The sequence below is a fragment of the Diceros bicornis genome, chromosome 1 (genome assembly GCF_020826845.1).
Source record: "Diceros bicornis minor isolate mBicDic1 chromosome 1, mDicBic1.mat.cur, whole genome shotgun sequence".
Classification (NCBI taxonomy): Eukaryota; Metazoa; Chordata; class Mammalia; order Perissodactyla; family Rhinocerotidae; genus Diceros; species Diceros bicornis.
This window is the reverse complement of record NC_080740.1, coordinates 1,262,868-1,284,184: the sequence shown is the minus strand read 5'-3', so window position 1 is coordinate 1,284,184 and position 21,317 is coordinate 1,262,868. Positions and strand designations below refer to the sequence as shown.

The window sequence follows — 21,317 nt, the reverse complement described above, 5'->3', positions numbered from 1 at the left end:
ACTACATAGCCCCAGCTAGTGACAGCAAACTTTTCTTTATAGAAAAATGCCAGCTAACAATTATAGAAATAATAATAGAATTTAAAAATCACCATTTCACAATCTTAACAAAATAACGGATTCAGGCAAGGACTGAACTTGGATGCTACAGCACTTATGTGAGACTGCTGGGGAAGTGGACACCTAGACGTTGCCGAGTGTCTCCCCACAGGTCACGTGCCAGTGTAAGACCACCAGCTCCTCGATCTAGTGAGTAAACCGAACAGCAAAGATAGCAGCAGAACCAGACTTATTTTCTGATATGATGCAATATAACATATACACCATGACCTATACAGCATTCTTGCAAAAATGTTCAACTTGAGCCTCATCAAGCCCTTGATTCAAACTTCCAGGTTACAGGAAACATGGGACAGAACAAGTCAGTCATCACGAGGAGGAAACACCCTGACAAACCCAGAATGTGAGACTTCTACAGGTCCACTGGCCTGTGTCTTCAATAAGTCAATGTCGTGGAGAGAAAGAGAGGGTGAAGGGGACTTCTAGATTTAAAAAGACCTAAGAGAGAGAACAACCAAATGCAATGTGTGGTCCTTGGTTAGATCCTGGTTGTAAGAAACCAGCTGTAAAAGACATTTTGGGGACAACTGGAGAAATGTGAATATGAACTGAGCATTAGCCAACATCAGGGAACTGCAGCTAATTTTGTTAGAAAGAATAATGGTACACATAATTAGAAAAATGCCTTTTTCTACTGAAACTTCTAAAAGTCTGACTGAAATGTCACGTTTATAATTTACTTTAAAATACTTAAGGAAGGAAATGATGGGTATATAAGTATTCATTTGCTATTCTATTTTTATGTTTGAAGAATCTCACAATAAAACAAGTACAAAAAGAGAGAGAGAATATTCTAGCTTGGCAGCCGATGAAAATTGTGGAACTAGGAAGTGAAACAAAAAACACAAGTGTAAAATGAATGATGACTGTTTTAGGCTATATTTAGTACAAAAACTAGTATGTAATTTGCCTGCTTGCTTCAGTGTGAGATAATTGGATGTACTAAATACACCAGCACCCTAACTGGTTTACTAGGCTTGATGTTGACGACAGGACATAAGAGGGAAGAAGAAGTGCAGTGAAGGGGAAACTCAAGGCCCTGAGTCTCACTGAGGCCAGAAGTCGAGGCCAGAGAGCTTTCTCCTACGGGTGATCTAGACTTGGCTGAACACAGTCATCATAAAAGACAGCCAACTACAAGTCAGAGAAGCATCTGATGTTAAATATTTAAAACACTGTTCTTACTTACCTGTTTTGGTTGCCTTTCTAAGACTTCAGCTTTTAACCAGGTTTCAACTTCTTCAATTTTCTTTTTATGCACAGCAAGTTCGTGCTAAAAATTTCAAGTTTATTTTTAATGAAAAACCTAGCAAACAAGTAACATGATGTAGTAATAAAAAAGGTCCTTTTGATTATACTTAATTTTTTATATTGTTACCAATTCTGTTATGAATTTTGTTATTAAGCTGACACTATTGTACGAAAATTCTGGGCAGGTTTGAAATTGTAAAGATTTTTTAAATCCTAAAATACATTTTGGGAAGTGAATAAATAGGGAGGGATATTACATTTAGCAAAAAATAAACAGATCAATTCTATGCTGGGGTTAAATTAAATCTAAGACAAATAACCAATGGTACATCTTCAGAATAAGTTGAGAAAATCTGAGCCTTGGAACATAAAAAAACCTAGAAATTACTGTTTTTTTTTCTAATTCATTTAGACAGAAAGACTTTTATGAGTAATAATCTGAAAATGTACATCCCCCTCCTTCCTGAAATTAAATTACGTAGACTTGTTGGCACGCTATTTAGTACCTGAGTTTCTGGTTTGTATTTGTCCACCCATGGTTCATTTTCAGACAGATATTCTTTTGGATTTTCTAGACCATAAATCTGTTCTGAGGAAGACAGTTTTCCTCTTTTTCTAGCTGGAAATCTGCTACTTTCTAATGTGGAAGGCACATTTTTTCTTCTATGACTTGAGTTATTCACACCAAATGATGTAGCAGTAACAGCAGAGATGCCTGTATTCCCCGAAAAATCATCAAATGATGGGTCTACCCAATCTGTTACCTGAAAAAAAGAAATCATGTAAATATTATTACATTTTTTTTGCATCTATTTGCTATATAACTGAACTACTCTGCAAAAAAATATATTCATGTATTTGCAACATTTAAAATAAAAACCTCGGGGCCGGCCCGGTGGCGCAAGCGGTTAAGTGCGCGCGCTCCGCTGCGGCGGCCCGGGCTTCGCTGGTTCGGATCCCGGGCGCGCACCGACGCACTGCTTGGTAAACCATGCTGTGGCGGCGTCCCATATAAAGTGGAGGAAGATAGGCACAGATGTTAGCCCAGGGCCGTCTTCCTCAGCAAAAAAAGAGGAGGATTGGCGGATGTTAGCTCAGGGCTGATCTCCTCACAAAAAAAAAAAAAAATAAAAAAAAAAAAAAAAAAAAAAAAAATAAAAACCTCACAAATTAGCTCTTTAAAGAAAACTATCTCTATATTTATTAGTTATTTTTCTACTTTACAATAAGTGCAAATGCATACTTGTCTACTTGACCATGGTAATGATGAATGCTATATAAAGGAATAAAGAATACAAACTTAATTCTTTTCATTAATTGTAATCTTCCCAGGATAAAGAGTAGGCTGATTCTTTTTAAACTCATTTGTAGGACTGAAACATAAATATTAAAATTACCTACCAAAAGAGAAGCAAAACAAGATAAAGAAATAAACTGACATTACTCTAACCATGTACAAAGGTAAGAGGAGTAACGCTCTGCCTTGACCAGGTTAATACGTTCACAAACTAAGAATCATTTCATAGATCCAAATAATCCCTATCTGCCTTAAGACTCTGTGAAGATACAGTCTAAGAATCCCGATGCTATGAATAATTCGTAATTATGACTTGATTACATTTTTCTTCAGCCCATGAAGCAAATAATATTTTTATAAAAGGGAGGCAAGCTTTCCAGGGAGGAAGATTTGTCAGATTTGTCTAGGAAAAAGAGTACTGGAGCAATTGAGCAGGGCAATCAGTGACTTCTATTTCATGCTCTTTTGGTCTGCACAGAGTGCTCACCTTTCTACATCTCCCTCCATCATTTCCTTTTCTTTCAAATTCTTGGTAAGTGTACAGAGAAAGATGATGAATGGAGCAATTTTAACCTAAAAATATCGAGGAGTTTTTTTTTTCTTTTGTGAGCAAGATCAGCTCTGAGCTAACATCCATGCCAATCTTCCTCTTTTTGCTGAGGAAGACTGGCCCTGGGCTAACATCCGTGCCCATCTTCCTCTACTTTATACGGGACGCCGCCACAGCACGGCCTGACAAGCGCTGCATGGGTGCGTGCCCGGGATCTGAACCCAGGCCGCCAGCAGCGGAGCACGCGCACTTAACCGCCACGCCACACGGGGCTGGCCCCAAAAATATCTAGGAGTTTTAAAAAGGCTTCTTAAAAATTAGAATTTTTAAGATGTGTTTTCTTAACTTTACAACAGAATAAATCTAGAAAAATCTAGCTTAGTACCTGGCTTTTGAAATTCCCTGCCTGGCTAACAAGTGGGAACCAAGATTATATTTTCCTTGAAGAATACTCAGCCATAGCTGTGAGTCATTTATTAGATAATGCTCCTTTCTGGGAGAAAAAGAACCAGAAATTGGAGCTGAAAGAAGGCTCAGGAGAAGCAAGCTGGGGCTTATAAGTATTTTATGAATGCAAAGTCACACTTCATTCCTCTTTTAAGGAGAGGGTTAGGAATATTATCAGCAGTGGGTAAAAAAAATGAAAACCTTTGGGAGAAAATTTTAGGCATAGCCACCTAATTCATTTCCTCTCTCAAAAGACTGTCACTATGCTACAATTTTGGGCCCTTTCCTCTATTTTTAAGAGTACATAACAGTAAACCTTTTGATAACAAAAGGTCTGATCTGCATGTTACTTATACATTTTATAGTTTTCTTATATAAATGTGGACTCCCACTGACTAAAAAAAAAAAGAGAAACAGCAAAGTTAAATAATTTACTTAAGATCAGAGAAAAATTGGATCCACCACTAAGAAAATAGCTACCTTGCACATGAGTATGACACTGTCTCACCCACAACCCACTCCACCCCCAGCCTTGCTGAGAAACTGGCACACTGAACCACATGAGTTCTGAGAGGCAGAGCCTGTTATTAAGCTTTAATACCAACTACAACTGAATTTATATTTCTCTTTCTTCCACTGCTCTTTCATTCAAGAGCTTTTAGCCTTTTCTTTGTGACTGGGATCGTAAACGCTTTTTCAAAACTAACGTTGCGCTTTTACTGTACACTTGTTTCACAACTTCTTGTTAGATTTTTTTAGGTCAATAATCACAACAGATACTGGGCACCATTGCTGTGATAGCAGTAATAAGTCATTAAGAACATATACAAAAATTATAATTCTTTTTGGGCAATTATTACATGGCCATTTTAGTGTGTCATACCTTTGTGGAAGATACCTTTGGTCTAAGAAAAGTTTTTGACATTATAAACTTTGATAGTTCCCATCCGTAGTATACAACCTGTAGTACATTAAAGTATAACTCACCTAGGGAAAAAAAGAAAGGAAAAAAATCTTAAATTAAGAAAAACTGTAAAACAGCAGTACGGCAAATAATATACACTGATATAATCAACAGCATAATAAAGTTAAGGCTCAAGAACTAATGAAAGAGAACATAGCAAACACAGGCAAAGCAAGAAATCAAAATGCCAAAGTAAATTTTACTTTTAATGACTGTAACTGTGTCAATCTATTTGTGGTGTTATAAATGTAAAGTTTTTCATATGAACTCAATAACGTATTGGAGAAAACAGAAAAACCATATTATTTGTGTACCTCCCTTTTGTCATTAAGAAAAATTAGACAACTCTATTTGTGCAGTTTTTATACCGAAAATCAAAATTTCCTTCATTTCAAATTATTTGCAGTTTTTCATTTCCAAAATTTCAAAAAAACCCCACTATACAATGAATTCAGTCTTATCACTTACTTTAAGTCTTACTGTAGGTTTTTTCTACAACATATGTTTTTCTTATTTGAGCATTATTAGGAATTTTTTTGGTAATATTGTGTTTCCCGACTTTCATAATTCTTCAATGTTTAGACAAACTAGTGAATTCACCAATTTTAAGTTAGCCAGAAAGAAAGTTTTTTAAGGTCTACAAACTTATAAATTAGAAGGTGTACTAAACTTTTTTATAGTTTGGAGGCACACAGTTTACAATGTGTAAATACTTCCACACAGTAGAAAACAAGTCGCACACACACAAATCGTGCACGATTAGAGAGCTTTTGCTCTGGAGTTCCAAAGAGGTACAAAGGTGGAAAAAACACCTATTTGAGGAATACAGTTGGCAGGTCGAAATAAAAGACGCAGACCGTTCTTACGGTCAGGACTCCAGCCGCTCTTTGAAAACAAGACTGACAGTTCCCTCCTCCCAAAAGCAAATAACTGTCGCTGATGATGCCAGGTTCCTGAAATGAGACGTCAGAGGTAGGAGAGACCTCAAGAATACTTCTAGCAGACCCCCCCCCCCCACACACACACACTGCACAGGGCATATTAAGCTCAGACACTCATCCAACGTAAAGCTGCTAATCAGCGGAGCGCGGCGACGAGCCCGCGGGCCCGGCTCCAGGCCAGCGCTCTGCACCCCCACCCGTCTCACCCCCAAATGGGATGGGCAGGTCGGGGGGAGGAGCGACGAGAGCCCGAGAAGCGGACTCGCGCCTTTGGACACACAACACCACAGCCGCAGCCGGGCAGTCTTACTTGCCGGGAGCTGCATCCCCCCGCGGGCGCAGGGGAGCGGAAGAGCCCAGGCCCTGCTCCAGGCGGAGGGGCAGCCACAGGACCCTCCCCGGGATCAGCGCCGAGGCTCTCGGAGGACCCGCCTCCCGGGGACCTTCCAGACCGGTCGGCGCTTCCGCGACGCAGCCCAAAGGGCGGGGGCCGCCAACGGCGCGAGTGACTTAGGCGTTCAGCGCCCTGCCTGACCCACAGCGCGGACTCGACCTCTGTCCCTGCCTCGGACCCTGCGATGGAGGCATGTCAGAGAAGGCCACGGAACCAATGGTTGGCGACTAGGGGGCGGGGACAGGCGGCGACCGCCGCGCGGGACCTTGAGGACCCCTTGGTCACAGGCACTCGCCGCAGCGCGCCCTTCCGGCTCCTCCTGTCGTGCGCAGGCGCGTGGGCCGAGGCGCCTCGAGTCGCCTCGCGGGGACTATGTTGCTTCCCAACATCCTGCTCACGGGTCAGGGCGCGCGGCCGTAGGGGCGGAAGGGGGGCTTGGAGAGCGCGGGCCGCGGGCTCGGAGCCTCGGGCGGGCTCGGGGCCTTCGTGCGGCGGGGCCGTTGTCGGGCCTCGTGGCGGGCTCGCGGCGGGGGCGGGGGAGGGCCGGCGCGTCGGTCCGGTGGGCCGAGGCCGGCCGCGGAGCGGAGGCGGGTGGACAGTGCCTGTCCGCCGCGCAGAGAGCCGCGGGGCTCCGGATCCGCTCCTGTTCGTGAGCGGCTGCTGTTGCTTCGGCGGCGGGGCGGTCTGTGGGGCTTCAGCGAGAGAGCGCGGGCGGCGTCTGCCCCCGGCGGTGTGTGGGCGGAGGCCCGAGGCCTTCCCGGCCGTCTGTCTTCTCGGTGCTGCGAGTCGGGTGAGGGGAGAAGGGTTCGCACGTTCGTGGCGGAGGGTGATTAATTTGCTGTGTGCGTGTGTTGTTAGAGGCCGAAGCTGTTTTCCCTTTTCTTTCGAGAAGAAGGGGCGTCTCCTGAGCGCGTGTGGTCGCTTGCCGTGTAGAGATGCTGTGAAGCTCCCGGGCTGACCGCGGGGGCCCGTCGGGGTCTTTGGATCCGCGCTCAGGCGCCTGTTATACGTGAGGGGCACTAAAATGCCGCCTGACGACTTGAGAAAATGTCATTGCCGGTCGTTTGACTTGGGAAAAGTTTTTTACGTTGTAGGAGCTAATAGCGTCATAGGAAAAGCTGATGGGTTTTTCTAATCCATCTGATCCATCAAGGACAAATCGAATAGGTGTAGGTGCTATGGCAACACATAGGAAAATTGAGACGCTCTTTGTGGAAACAAAGCAATAAAGTTTTATAATTTAGCAAAACATGAGCTTGTCGGCAGTGCACAAGTCCCGTCTGTTTCTGAGAGCTGCAGATCAGCCTCTCAACAAATCGACGTTTAGCCTTTAAAATTTTTTAAGGGGAAGATTTTACAACATCTGAATTGTTTGGGCAGGCAGTGTCCTTGTTTTTTTGATATTAAGCCGTATTGTCAAAAGCAATTTTTCCATAAACAATTTCTTAATTTTTAAAAAAATTGAAATAAATGATAATTTATCTGAGATGGCTAGTCTTACTCTGGGAATTTCCATGGTGGTGGCAGGCAGTCTGAATTGGCATCAGAATCATCCAAGCCCCACTCGTCATAGACACACTGGGCGAGATTCTGACATTCAGCATGCTTTGGGTAGTTTTGATTAGGTCATAGTGTATATGAATTCACAGAGGATTGCTAATTAGGAAACTTTTCATTTCAGTTGTTAGGAACCTTAAGAAGGGCAGATGGGTGGCTACAGTCTGATAAGTATTTCATAAACAGTATTTCTCTGTCGCTTGTCTTTCAGGTACTCCAGGGGTTGGAAAAACCACGCTAGGCAAAGAACTTGCCTCAAGATCGGGCCTGAAATACATTAATGTGGGTGATTTAGCTCGAGAAGGTAAGGGACACTCGTTAGATTTGTTTAAAAAAAAATAGAGTGGAGTATTAGTACTATACTTGTGAGAGGGGACAAAAAGCAGAGAAAGATTGCTGTGAAGGAATTTATGCTCTGTTGGGGACCCATAGACATAGAAAATGTTAAGTGTCTAAATGCTGTGTCCTAGTTATTTTGACCATTACATTGCTACCCGCCCCGCCCCCTCTCCCCCACAGTTGGCTAGCAGTTCTTGTGGACAGTAATGATTGGGAAGGCTCCCGTGAAGAGACTGGACTTAGGATAGATACATAGAACCTGAGCGTGAGGAAGAGGAAGAATGTTTTAAGATGGGTGAACGCAAAGATTTGGGTGGTGCTCAGCATATCTGTGGAGACAGTGAGGATACTGGTCTCACTGGAAGGACTGGTTATTTTGAACTCAGGCACTAGGACACGAATGTCCTGTGACGTTTTCTTAGATTAGTTTGATAGTTGCATGCCTGCACACAACTGCACGTATTCTGAAGTGAGACTTGTTTTTACTTATTTTATCCCGTTTTACTCTGGTGTTTTGTCACTCCCTTATGTGTGTCTTCATATTTTTATAGTCTATAATGATTTTTACAGGGTAGAAACTTAGTAAATTTAAGTGAAGGGAACTTTATGTACCTCATTGAAATTAACAAGACTTAATATACATATAAAAAATTTAAATGCATTTTTAAAAATTTAACATATATTTAAAATTTTTAAGTTCCTGACAGTTGCTACTAAAGTAATAATTTCAGATTTGATCTAATGTACATATTTCTTTCAAATGATCTGAAGTCTGATCACCGGATAGCATGGAGTCTGGCAAGATGGCTTCTCCCAAGAGCATGCCGAAAGATGCACAGATGATGGCACAAATCCTGAAGGATATGGGCATTACAGAGTATGAGCCAAGAGTTATAAATCAGATGTTGGAGTTTGCCTTCCGCTATGTGACCACAATTCTAGATGATGCGAAAATTTATTCAAGCCACGCTAAGAAAGCTACTGTTGATGCTGATGATGTGCGATTGGCAATCCAGTGTCGTGCTGACCAGTCTTTTACCTCTCCTCCTCCAAGAGATTTTTTGTTAGATATTGCAAGGCAAAGAAATCAAACCCCTTTGCCATTGATCAAGCCATATTCAGGGCCTAGGTTGCCACCTGATAGATATTGCTTGACTGCTCCAAACTATAGACTTAAGTCTTTACAAAAAAAGGCATCTACTTCTGCGGGGAGAATAACAGTTCCGAGGTTAAGTGTTGGTTCAGTTACTAGCAGACCAAGTACTCCCACACTTGGCACACCAACCCCGCAAACCATGTCTGTTTCAACCAAGGTAGGGACTCCAGTGTCCCTCACAGGGCAGAGGTTTACAGTGCAGATGCCCACCTCACAGTCCCCAGCTGTAAAAGCATCCATTCCTGCAACATCAGCAGTTCAGAATGTTCTGATTAATCCATCATTAATTGGGTCCAAAAACATTCTTATTACTACTAATATGGTGTCATCACAAAATACTGCCAATGAAGCATCAAATGCATCGAAAAGAAAGCGTGAAGATGATGATGACGATGACGATGATGATGACTATGATAATTTGTAATGTAGCCTTGACGCTTGTAATGTGTATACTTGCTCTTGAATCCATTGTACTGAGATTAAGCATGCATGCTGATGTGTTAGAAAACTTCAGTACTATTTAATGAGTAAATATAGTTACCGTACTTTTCAATTGAGATGTTGGATTCTTTTTAATAGGACTAGTAATGGTTTTTCATCAGCCGTTAAGTGTAAAAAATAAAGTTGTCATTCATCAGTTTGATTGTTGGTACTTTGACAATTATATGTTTAGAAGCACTTTTCCCCTCATTATTAGAACAGGAGTAACAGTTGCAGTGACTTGAGGTTGTTCCCGTCTATTCATTACCACTAATGTCACCAGCTGTGTAGGTCATAGTGCAGTCTGGTGTGTGAGGCACTCTACTGGTCCATTCTCTCAGACTGCACCAGTTTACGTCTTAACCATGTCTCCTTTTGGGTCGGCCACTTGGTCAGGATTTCTATTCAGAGTGAATCCTCATCTGTTTGGGTTTATCTTCCTCAATTGCCCACCTGCTTCCCAGGTCCAAGTTTTCTATCCCTTTGGTTATATTTAAGGACCCTTGGTGTTCCTCCCAGGATCTCCCCACTTTAAAAAATTTTTAAATGTTTTCCAGTATCCCTTTTTGCAGGTCAGTTTTGTGCATCTTTGTTGTCATATTCTTGATACTATATAAGTCAGTAGCATGCTCATGTTTTTAATTTGGCTCTGGCATTTAAATTATAGTTAATAAAATGTAGATCTTTGTTTGCTCTTGTACATAGCTAGTCAGTCTCCCTTTTATACCTTTATGAAATCTGTTTTGTTTGCCTGTTGAACTTTACAGTTTTCAACAAGTGATTTCAGAGTCACATACTCTGGTCAGTGTCAGTCATGTCTTCCAGTTCTGATCTGGTCCACTCAATTTAACATTTCTAAACAAAGTTGCTGTATAATCTCATGAGTAGCATTGAGAGGAACAGTAACACTAGACCACTGGGTCCTCTGCCTGTACTCACACCATTTTAGCCAGTTGTGTGTCCTCCTAATGGTGTTTAGTCCCAACCATCCTTTTTGTATTTTATTGATGAGATGATTTCAGGAGGTGGAATGGAAGCCTTAAGGGAGAAGTGTTGGTTTTTTTCCCTCCTATAATGCCAGATGAAAGATTTCTGGTCTGACTTGTCATGGTGTTAGTTGAGGTACTTTACAAGGTTTCTCATAATGTACCAGTTTTTTTTTTTTTTTTGTCCCAGATGCCATTTGAATATCTGGAAATTTTACTAGGAAATAGCCTGAGACGTCCAGCTGCCTCCTTTTTTTCAATGTGATACATGTTAAAGGAAAGCATGCAATCCTATAAAGCAGTGGTTTTCAACAAGGGCTGACTTTGGCTTTCAGGGGACATTTGGCAACTTCTGGAGACGTTTTTGGTTGTCATGACTGGGTTTGGGGGTGTTGCTACAGACATCTAATGGATGGAGGCCAGGGATTCTGCTGAATGCCCCATGGTTCACAGGACAGCCCTCCATCCCATAACAACTATCAGACCACAGTGTCAGTAGTGGCTTCAGTTGAGAAACCCTGCTCTAAAGAAATGAGACTTAAAACTAGTTTTAAACAAATAGCTTAAGTGGAGTTTATTGCCATCCTAGTAATCATGTTGAATTGCTGTATTTGTGAGAGACCATCCTAAGCCATTTGGGACCAAGGCAGGAAAAATTAGGTGGGTAATTAGCTTAATAAAAGTATTGGGAGTCCTAAGGGGTGTGACTAAGAAAGCTTTTCTGTACCTGCTTGTGCCGTCTCTCAGATTCCTCCTCGCTGCTGCCCTTCCCCTGTGCGGTCATCAGTTACACTTTACCAGCGTCAGTAACTTTCCTGCCATCAGTTTATAATCTTCAGGCTCTGTTGCAACCCCAGGATGCCCATAGGTCCTAGACAGGTAATGTAGCTACGTTGATGTCGGATCCATTCCAATAGAGGTTGCAAAGCATAGCTGGCCCTCAATACTTGTAATCTTCATCTGTTTCTAACCCAGGAGTCTACAAGCTGCTGCTGTTCTTATAGGAACCACTAGCTAAGGACTAGCCCACAAAGCCTGAAGTATTTACTCTCTGGCCCTTCATAGGAAAAGTTTGCCATCCCTGCCCTAAACCCGGTGTATCCTGTTTTTTTCCCTCTACTGAAAGCTACTACTGGAAGCCTTTGAAACTTACTTCTCCATGGGCCTCTCACCACATACCTTGTTCCCTGTGATTTCACTGCAGCCATCTTGTAATTCTGCCCCTCCCTCTAGTAATCTGATTCACTCAGGCCTAGTCACTCCTTTTTGCTGATGACTCTTAAATTTATAGTTAAAGCTTAGCCCAATTTCTAGACATGGACTAACTACCATTTGGATAGTTCCCAGACACCTCCAAATTAATATGTTTAGAAGGCACCTGCTCTGAAGTCATCCCTGACTACCTGCCCACTCCTGGTTCCTGTCCCCTACACATACAAACATGTTCACACTGCACTTGACCTCTAAACCGGGATAGTTTGAAGAATCCCCCTGGTGCCCCATCCCATTCCTGAGACCACTGGGGCTGTGTCCCTATGATGCCTCATCCCATTCCTAAGACCATTGGGGCTGAATTTCCTACTTTTTTTGGTATCCCTTCTACACCATCATTATGTCCTAAAAAAAAAAAGGAGAGAGAATAACATGACTTGAACTTTTTACTGGTAAGGTCCTGCTCCTTAATGAAGTATAGGAGATTATGAACTGGCCTCAGTTTACCATCAGCCTTAGCTTGCGGCCACTGCCCTACGTCTCTTCAGTCCACCCACAGTGCACTGTTGCTCAAACACTGGGAATTTTCCGCTTCCATGCCTTTATACATGCTGTTCCCTTTACCTGTAGATGCCCTTCCTTCTCTGCCTTACAGACAACTCTGAAAGGCCCAACTCAGATGTCCCATCTCTGGCACCCTCTAACTTGTCTGAGCATAATTCATTGCTCTACGTAGAAGGCCAGGTATCAAAGCACTCAATCCTAAACCAATTAATGTCTTGTACTAATTGCATTACAGTTGTAAGCTTCCTGTTGGATTGAGGTAAATGTGGCAAATGTGTTTCTAAAGGAAGGAATCTGAAAACATTTTAAGTATTGGCAACAGCATCAAAATAGATAACCAGCACCCCAGTATCGTTAAAGAACAACTTTCAGGGGAATATGTAATAAATTCTAGGATGGCAGTTAAAGAAAACATCATGGTTTTATAGCTTGACTAATAACAGCTGGAAAGGTCTTTCAAGGTAAGAACTTAGCCTTTTAACTCTGGCCCCACAATCAATTTTTTTCTCCAAGTAATATATATTTAAAGAAATCATAAAACTTTGTTTAGAAAATTGATTTAATTTTCTAAGCTTTGGTGATTGAATCAAGCCTTTTCATCTTTGCCAGATTAAGATTCTGTGTATAGACAATTATAAATTTGAATTCTAATTGGAACTTTCTAAAGTAGCATAACTTTTTTCTCTTTTTTTGAAATTTGAAGTGAAGTTTAGAATCCATCCATTTCTCTCCATTCCCTACCATACAGGTTATGGTCCTCACTCACCTAAAATTCTGCAGTACCTTAATATGGTATCCGGGCTTCTGGATTTGCTTCCTTCCAATTTGTTCTCCCACAGAAACCAAAATGATTTTTAAAAATTTGAAATTGATCATGTCATCTGCTTAAAATGCTTTAATGATTTTCCTTTGTCTTAGGATAAAGTCTCAACTCCATGCAGCCTTCAAGGCCCTTTTTGATGTGGCCTCAGTTTACCTGACCCCTTACCACCTATTTTCTAGTTCTGAAAGACTTCCCTCGCATGAAAGTCCCTCTGCCTTTGAATAGCCCGTTTTCTCTGTTGAGAATAGTCTTCCCTACCTTTTTGCCCTCCTTAACTGCTTCAAGTCTCCACTTAGAGGCAACTTCCTCCAGGAAGCCTCCCCTGATATCCCACGTTTATGTTCCTAATGTAATAGCTGTCCAAATAGCTATTGCTCCTATGGCACCATGGACCATAATGTTACAATATTACGTAATATATTTTGCTCTCTCATTCTGTTGTAAGCTCTCTGAGGGAAGGACTGTGGGTCTTCTGTTCATTTGTTCCCTGTTGTGTCCTCATTACCCTGCAGTCACTGGCACATGGTGTTTGATAAATGAAAGTTTGAAATGAATGTTTGAAAGCTTGCATTACAGTATTTTATTAAAACACATTAACATGATTTAAGAAATGCTGCATTTCAGCATTGCAGTATCAAGACTTTAATTCTGAAAGTGAATATTGCAGTAGTTGTATTTCAGACAGCATATGTTTTTAAAGATTTCACTACTCTTTTCAGGGTCAAATATTTAAAACATGAAGGAACCTCAGCATGTATCTACTCCAGACTCCCACACAGTACAGAATCAGCTGTAGGTATTCTTAGATTTTGTGGCATTGTAAAAAAAACAGTATTGTAAAAATAATACACAGGAAAAGTACTCCACATTCTAACTTATTTCCATCTTTGTTTTTCTTCTAATCTCTGCCCCTATTGCAGACAACTTTGAATTCTGCTTTTTTATATTTTACAGCTCATATCATAAGCGTTTATCATGTTGCTACCTAGTCTATACTACGTAGTGTTTTTTAACTACCTAATACTTATTTCCTTAACTTTATTTAATTACATATTTCATGAAGTTGGTAAACCAAGATTTAACTATTTCCCTATTGTTGAACATTTTTTATCATTTTATCACTTATATATTTTTTTCTGTTTAGAAATTAAATAGTAGAGGAAATCTCTGAATGGGTATGACTTTATTTTTTTTTATTTTTTATTTTTTCTAGGAAATGTGTTTTGTTTCAATTATCAATGAGAAAGAAACATTTTTTCATAATAACTGGTAAAATAATTCAATATAAATACAACGAATTCAGTGTAGGACAATTGTCATTTTTCCATTAGGATGTGTCGATCAAATACACTTACTAAGACATTAAAAGTTGAAAACTGTCACTTTAGGTCAGCGTTGCAAACTGGTGGTGCTGTGTTTTGTTTGGACTGCACAATGTCGTTTCTTTAAAAATCAGACTTGAAGACTTTTTTAAGTGAGGCATGTAATCTCTAATAGACCATGGACCCTACCACTCTGGACTGTTTTATGGTCAGCATGATCATTTATTTGCAAAATGGAATCTATTGAGTGTTCAACTCCCACATTGTATCCAAGGCAACAATGTAATCATGGGCAACAAATATGACCGTAATCAAACGATCCAGAATACATCTGTATAGGGCTTTTGTTTGTTTGCTTTTGTTTGAATGGGTATGACATTTTAAAAATTATTTTTAAAATACATTTCCAGAGTCAATTTACTATTTACATGTATAACTAATATAACAGGCATAAAAAGGCTCATTTTAATTTGCATCTCTTTAATAGCTGGGAAAGTCCAACAGTTTTTCATGTTTGTTTATGAGTTATCTTTTCCATCTTGTGTGAATTCTTATTCTTTGTTAAACTACTTATTTATATCTTGATTTTTAAGGTCTTCGTATAATTTACATTTCAGTCCTTTGTCCTACTACAACATATTTCTCCCAGTCTGTTCTTTTTCTTTTTTTTAAATTCAAGTTATAGTATTTTTCATTGAATGGAGATTTAACATTTTCTATGTTTGAATTAGTCGTTTTATTTCTTCACAAACTTAAATGAATCATTCCTTTATAGCTGAGATAAATTTCCACTGGTTATCTTTGGAATTAAGAAATTAGCTCTAGCTCCGCCTAGAGTTTGTGGTGTGAAGTGAGGATTTAGATTGTTTTCTAAATTGTTGACCAGTTTTCCCCACACCAAGACAGTTTTCTTTTTTAGGCTGATAGAGTTTCTGGTAAGTGAGCAGGAACCCAAGGAGGGGGAGGCCACACTGCGGGTTGGAGAGGTGGCTCGCGTGCCCAGGGTCAGTCCATGGACCCTCCTGGCGAGACTGAGTTACAGCTGCCTCTGTGCCTTCCACTAGCTCTCAGGACTGCCCTTTGTCACTGCAGAGCTCATGCTCCCTTTAACCTAGTTTCAACCTATGCTGAAATATTAAGGGGAAAGAGGTGCTTTTAGAGATGGCTAAAGGATGAGCTAAGCCTGCCTTATTACAACCTCCTGGGGATTCAGGGGAGGGTGGATTGATATGGCTCACCTTTTGAAGTAAGGCTTCCCTTGAAAGCCAGCTCTGATTTGTCGGAAAGTTCTTATGTTAGATTGAAGTCTGCCTTCTTTATAATTGCTCATCATTCTTGTTTTGCCTTTTGAAATAAGACATTTAACCTTTGGCTTTTTGGGATACTGGAAAACTACAAGATACTGTTCAGGAGCATCTGGGTACTGACTTTCCTTCCCCAAACCCCATGAGGATGTGACTTCAGCGACAGAGGGTGCATTTCTAGAATTGAGCACCTGTTGTTGCCGTGAATAAGTTCCCATGCCCTTGGCCTAATAAGTCTGGGGCTTGCTCTCCTGTTGATGTGTGTGAGAGTGTATCTGTGTGTCCCTCTTCCCACCAGTCTGTAGCTCAGCAAAAATAATGCAGTCCTCTTCTGCTAATAGCCTCAAAAGTTCCGCAGTTGGCTGCTACTCATTCTTTCCCGTTGGCTTCAGTTTTGACATCTAAGATGGTCTCGGACATGTTGCGATCCAAGTTGCCCTCTAGACAAAACTCAGATTTACCCGCCTGGCTCTTTATATTTGGCGTCCAAGTCACGTCTGTCGTGTTCGTGCCCTCTTTGTCTCTGAAGGAGTGCTTGATCGATTTCCTTTCCTAGAGTCTAGAATTAATTGAAAATTGCAGTTGCTTAGAAAATACTGCTTTAACAAGGCAACATAAATCTCTTCTAGGGCAGCTGTATGATGGCTATGATGAGGAGTACGATTGTCCCATTTTAGACGAAGATAGAGTAAGTGCAATTTTTTAATAAAGTATACTTTTTTTTTTTTTGGTGAGGAAGATTGCCCCTGAGCTAACATCTGTGCCTGTCTTCCTCTATTTTGTATGTGGGACGCCACCACAGCATGGCTTGCTGAGCGGTGTGTAGGTCCGCGCCCGGGATTCGAACCTGCGAACCCCGGGCTGCCAAAGCAGAGTGGGTGATCTTAACTACTACCTCACCATGCCAGCCCCAAGTATACATTTTATTTTAACTTGATAGGAAAGTTGACCCCAGTTTTTTTAAAGAGTGTTCTTTTTTTTCCCTTTCTCACAGGTGGTTGATGAGTTGGAAAACCACATGCGTGAAGGTGGAGTTGTTGCTGACTACCATGGTTGTGACTTCTTCCCTGAACGCTGGTTTCATATAGTCTTTGTGCTGACAACAGATAACAGTGTATTGTACAAAAGACTCGAAACAAGGTAAGAAAGGAAAACATTGAATTCTTAAAGTATTATATAAACTTTCATTCAGATCCTGAAATTGGCCAATACTACCACGATAAAGGGCTCTGTGTGAAAACGTGACTACTTTATTTGATCTTTCATTATAAACCACATCTGTATGGTACCAGTATTCTGCGTTTGTAAGACATGGGCAGTGGCTTATGACTGAGGAATGAAGGCCTCGGCTGACGGGTGGACTCAGTAGAGTGTACCGTATCGCAGCCCTACGTGGTCATGCTTTTTCCCTAGTGTAAGACCTTGCTAGGAAGACAGACAAGCCAGTAACATATTCTTTGCTATTGAGTGAATATTACCAGCTGAAATTATCCTCACAACAGGAATGGGAGAGCCCATGAGAAACTAACAGGATAAATCAACATTTCACAACCTTTAAAGCATTTTTGAGTTAGTCCCTCCAAGAGAGCATCAGACTTGATCCAGAATAACCAAAAAAAGAAATTTTTATGGAAAACATTTTTCCATTGTCTTTTTTTAAAAATATTTATTTATTTATTTATTTTATTGTGAGGAAGATCAGCCCTGAGCTAACATCCATGCCAATCCTCCTCTTTTTGCTGAGGAAGACTGGCTCTGAGCTAACATCTATTGCCAATCCTCCTCCTGTTTTTCCCCAAAGCCCCAGTAGATAGTTGTATGTCACAGCTGCACATCCTTCTAGTTGCTGTGTGTGGGCTGTGGCCTCAGCGTGGCTGGACAAGCCGTGCGTCGGTGCGCGCCCGGGATCCGAACCCCCGGGCCGCCAGTAGCGGAATGCGAGCACTTAACCACTAAGCCACGGGGCTGGCCCTCCATTGTCTTTTGATTCGAAGTGTGGGAAGGTGGGGCTTCTAAAGGAATTTTGAGGGCAGTCCCACCATTGGATGAGATACTTGCAAAATCCTTGCACAGAGGAAAATAGTAGTAAATATATAGGGAGAGTTAGGTTGGAGCTAGATCTAAAACGTTCATTATCTTTCTTTAGGTAGTGAAAGCCATTGAAAGTATTTGAACAGAGAAGTAATAGAGGCCATGTGGTACATATGCCTTTTCTCAAAGAAGACAACTTAAAATTTTTATTAAAAATCACTGTTTTATGTAAATAGCCAAAGATTGACTAAGGTATAAAAAGACTGAGAGACAACTAGTTTTTTTTGTTTTTAGCCATTGAAAAGTTACAAAGTAATTGCCTTTAAAAAAAAAAAAAAAAAAAGCTTTATTGAGGGGCCGGCCCAGTGGTGCAAGCGGTTAAGTGCACGCACTCCACTGCGGCGGCCTGGGGTTCGCTGGGTTGGATCTCGGGCGCACACCGACGCACTGCTTGTCAAACCATGCTGTGGCAGCCTCCCATATAAAGTGGAGGAAGATGGGCACGGATGTTAGCCCAGGGCCAGTCTTTGTCAGCAAAAAAAGAGGAGGATTGGTAGATGTTAGCACAGGGCTGATCTTCCTCACAAAAAAATAAATAAATAAATAAAATTTAAAAAAATGCTTTATTGAGATAAATTCACATAGCATACAGTTCATCCATTTGAAGCATACAGTTCAGTGGTTTTTAGTATATTCACAGAGTTGTGCATCAATTACTACAACCAATTTTAGAAAATGTTCATCACTCCTCCCAAAAACCCATACCCGTTAGCAGTCACTCCCCATTTCCCCGCAGTCCCTGGCCCTGGGCAACCAGTAATGTACTTTCTGTCTCTGTGGATTTGCCTGTTCTGGACATTTCATATAAATGAAATCATCCAATATTTGGTCTTTTGTGTCTGGCTTCTTTCACTTAGCATAATATTTTCAAGGTTCATCTGTGTTGTAACGTGTATCAGTACTTCATTTCTTTTTATTGCCAAATAATATTCCTGCTATATGGCTATACCATATTTTATTTATCCATTTATCAGATTACAGACATTTGAATTGTTTCTGATACCGAACCAAGTGGGCTCGCCTCCTGCTGCGTTAAATAAGACTCTACACCAGTGGAAGTTGTCTCACAAAGTAAAGTGTATTTGCAGCAAATAGGAGGCCATGAGGAATCATTTCCAAAGTCATGGCGTCCCCAAACAAAGGGAAGCAGGAACTTTTATTTTGGTTGGGGAATGAATATTCAAAAGGGAGAGGCAGGTACACTGCAGATTATGGTAATGAGGCTTAATCTCCTCCTGAGGAGATCTTCACATTAAAAATAAGGCAAGGTCATGGGCATCGCTCTTGTAGGGAGGCGTGGTTAGCTTCAGGGTGGTTGCTGGTTGTGTCTCCTTAACATAAAAAAACAACTTGGAAAAACAGTTAAATGCTTCCAAACCCACCCTTGAGTTCCTCAGGGCACTAGTCGGTGATATTTCTACTTTTTGGCTGTTATAAATGATGCTGTTGTAAACATTTGTGCACACGTTTTTGTGTGGACATTATGTGTTCATTTATTTTGAGTATGGAATTTCTCTAGGAATGAGATTGCTGGGTGATATGGTAACTATTTTTAGCCTTTTGCGGAACTGTCAGACTGTTTTCCAAAGTGGCTGCACCATTTTACGTTCCCAAGAGTAACGTGTGAAGGCTCTCGTTATCTCCACATCCTCGCCAGCATTTGTTATTATCTGTCGTTTTGCTTGTAGCCATCCTGGTGGGTGTGAAGTATTGTTTTGATTTGCATTTCCCTCATGGCTAATGATGTTGAGCATCTTTTCATGTGCTTATTGCCCATTTGTATATCTTCTTTGGAGAAATATCTATTCAGATCCTTTGCCCAATTTTTAATTGGTTATTCATCCTTTTTTATTAAGTTATAAGAGTTCTTTATGTATTTTAGATGCAAGTCCTTTATCAGATACATGATTTGCAAAAATTTTCTCCTATTCTATAGGTTGTCTTTTTATAAAGAACACCTTTTAAGTAGTTCAATTTAATTTTGATTGTTACAAGGTTTAACTACTTTGAATTTAGATTTTCCTTATCTTTTTCACTGGCTAATTAGTTGGCTAATTTACATATCTGCCTAAAGATTACATAAGTTAATTTTTCTCAGTGGCTTTGCAATTGGTAAAGTACAGATCCATCTGTGTGATCAAGTGCCCAGTTACTCTATAGTATTCCTGTCACATGCATCTCATTGTATTATATGCCACCTATTTGTTTTATCTGTCTGTATCCTAACTTCTCTCACTCTTTTGACGTCTAGGACCATAGCTATAGATTTCTTACCTATCTCGTAGCTCAGAATCTGGCTTGAGGTAGGTAGATATGTTTGCTAATTGAGTGGCTGACAAATTGTGGTGGAAAAAATTCAGACAAATCTAAACATTGGTCCTTAGTTTAACCCTCCTGTCAAAGAAGTCTTTCATATTTACGGGTCCCTGTCTATTTTCTCCAGGTAAAGAAACCACAAGAAGTATTTTTGCGTGGTTTTTCATGTGTTCAAAAGTGTCTAGTTTCTGGTATGTTCCTGAAACTCCAGTTAGTGCCATTCAGGTTGCTTACCTTCTCTTTGCCTTCTAGGGGTTATAATGAGAAGAAACTTAAAGACAATATTCAGTGTGAAATTTTTCAAGTTCTTTATGAAGAAGCATTAGCATCCTACAAGGAAGAAATAGTGCATCAGCTGCCCAGCAATACACCAGAAGATCTGGAAGATAATATCAATCAGATATTGAAATGGATTGAGCAGTGGGTCAAAGATCACAGCTCTTGACTTACAAGACTGGCCACTTTGCAATCACTCTTGATGTCTCTCTGCCCACATCATATAAATTGTCCAGTTATCAGTAAAGCTGTTTGAAGATGATCTCTTAAAATAAAGCTTAAGACTAAACATAAAGCATCAGAGTTTTCCATTTTTCTTTCTTTCTTTAAATTAACGAAAAGGGAATTGAAAAGGTGCGAAGGTACACTGGGAAGGTCGGCTTCCCTCCCAGGCGCCTGTTCTTTAGCCACCAGATGCCAGTGTCTAATGCTGTAGCATTTTCATCACCCCGCGCAAAAGCAGTCCGCACCCGTTAGCAGTCCCTTCCCAGTCTTCCCTTCTCCCAGCCCCTGGCAATCACTAATCTACTTTGTCTCTATGGATTTCCATATTCCAGACATTTCATATAAATGGGATCATACAATATGTGGCCTGGCTTCTTTCACTTAGAATAATGTTTTCAAGGTTCACCATGTTGTAGCCTGTCAGTGCTTCATTCCTTTTTATGGCTGATACTCCACTGTATGTCTAGACTACATTTCGTTTATCCATTCCATCAGTTGCATAATTGGGTTGTATCCACTTTGGGTGTTATGAATTATGCTATGAATATTTGTGTATAAGTTTTCGTGTGGATGTACATTTTCAATTCTCTTGGGTATATACCTAGGAGGGAAATTGCTGGGTCATATTGCAACTGAGTTCAAGTTTTTGAGGAAATACCAAACTGTTTTCCAAAGTGGTTGCATTATGGTACATCCCACCAT

General features: G+C 40.7%; 3 protein-coding genes across 5 annotated transcripts in view; 2 read left to right on the top strand and 1 right to left on the bottom strand.

Moving 5' to 3' along the window:
* RAD17 (RAD17 checkpoint clamp loader component) overlaps positions 1-5,979 on the bottom strand; it is a 30,736-nt gene extending 24,757 nt beyond the window's left edge. For 2 of the 3 annotated variants that reach the window (XM_058555800.1, XM_058555973.1), the window contains exons 1-4: positions 5,881-5,979; positions 4,549-4,652; positions 1,878-2,135; positions 1,310-1,393 (exon numbers count right to left, since the gene is read on the bottom strand). In XM_058555800.1, the coding sequence (XP_058411783.1) occupies positions 1,310-1,393; positions 1,878-2,135; positions 4,549-4,652; positions 5,881-5,896 (462 nt within the window). In that variant the 5' untranslated portion in view covers positions 5,897-5,979. Of the gene's footprint in view, positions 1-1,309; positions 1,394-1,877; positions 2,136-4,548; positions 4,653-5,441; positions 5,578-5,880 lie in introns of those variants that run through there. The other variant, XM_058555886.1, reaches the window with a different exon arrangement.
* A 283-nt stretch (positions 5,980-6,262) lies between these two features.
* On the top strand, positions 6,263-20,686 carry AK6 (adenylate kinase 6). Its single transcript, XM_058556230.1, has 5 exons — positions 6,263-6,364; positions 7,733-7,825; positions 16,337-16,395; positions 16,702-16,847; positions 20,367-20,686. The coding sequence occupies exons 1-5, from the start codon at positions 6,337-6,339 to the stop codon at positions 20,557-20,559; spliced, it is 519 nt and encodes a 172-aa protein (XP_058412213.1). The 5' UTR covers positions 6,263-6,336; the 3' UTR covers positions 20,560-20,686.
* TAF9 (TATA-box binding protein associated factor 9) lies at positions 7,737-9,653 on the top strand. The gene is made up of 2 exons (XM_058556103.1): positions 7,737-7,825; positions 8,632-9,653. The coding sequence occupies exon 2, from the start codon at positions 8,649-8,651 to the stop codon at positions 9,438-9,440; it is 792 nt and encodes a 263-aa protein (XP_058412086.1). The 5' UTR covers positions 7,737-7,825; positions 8,632-8,648; the 3' UTR covers positions 9,441-9,653.
* Positions 20,687-21,317: the final 631 nt, after the last annotated feature.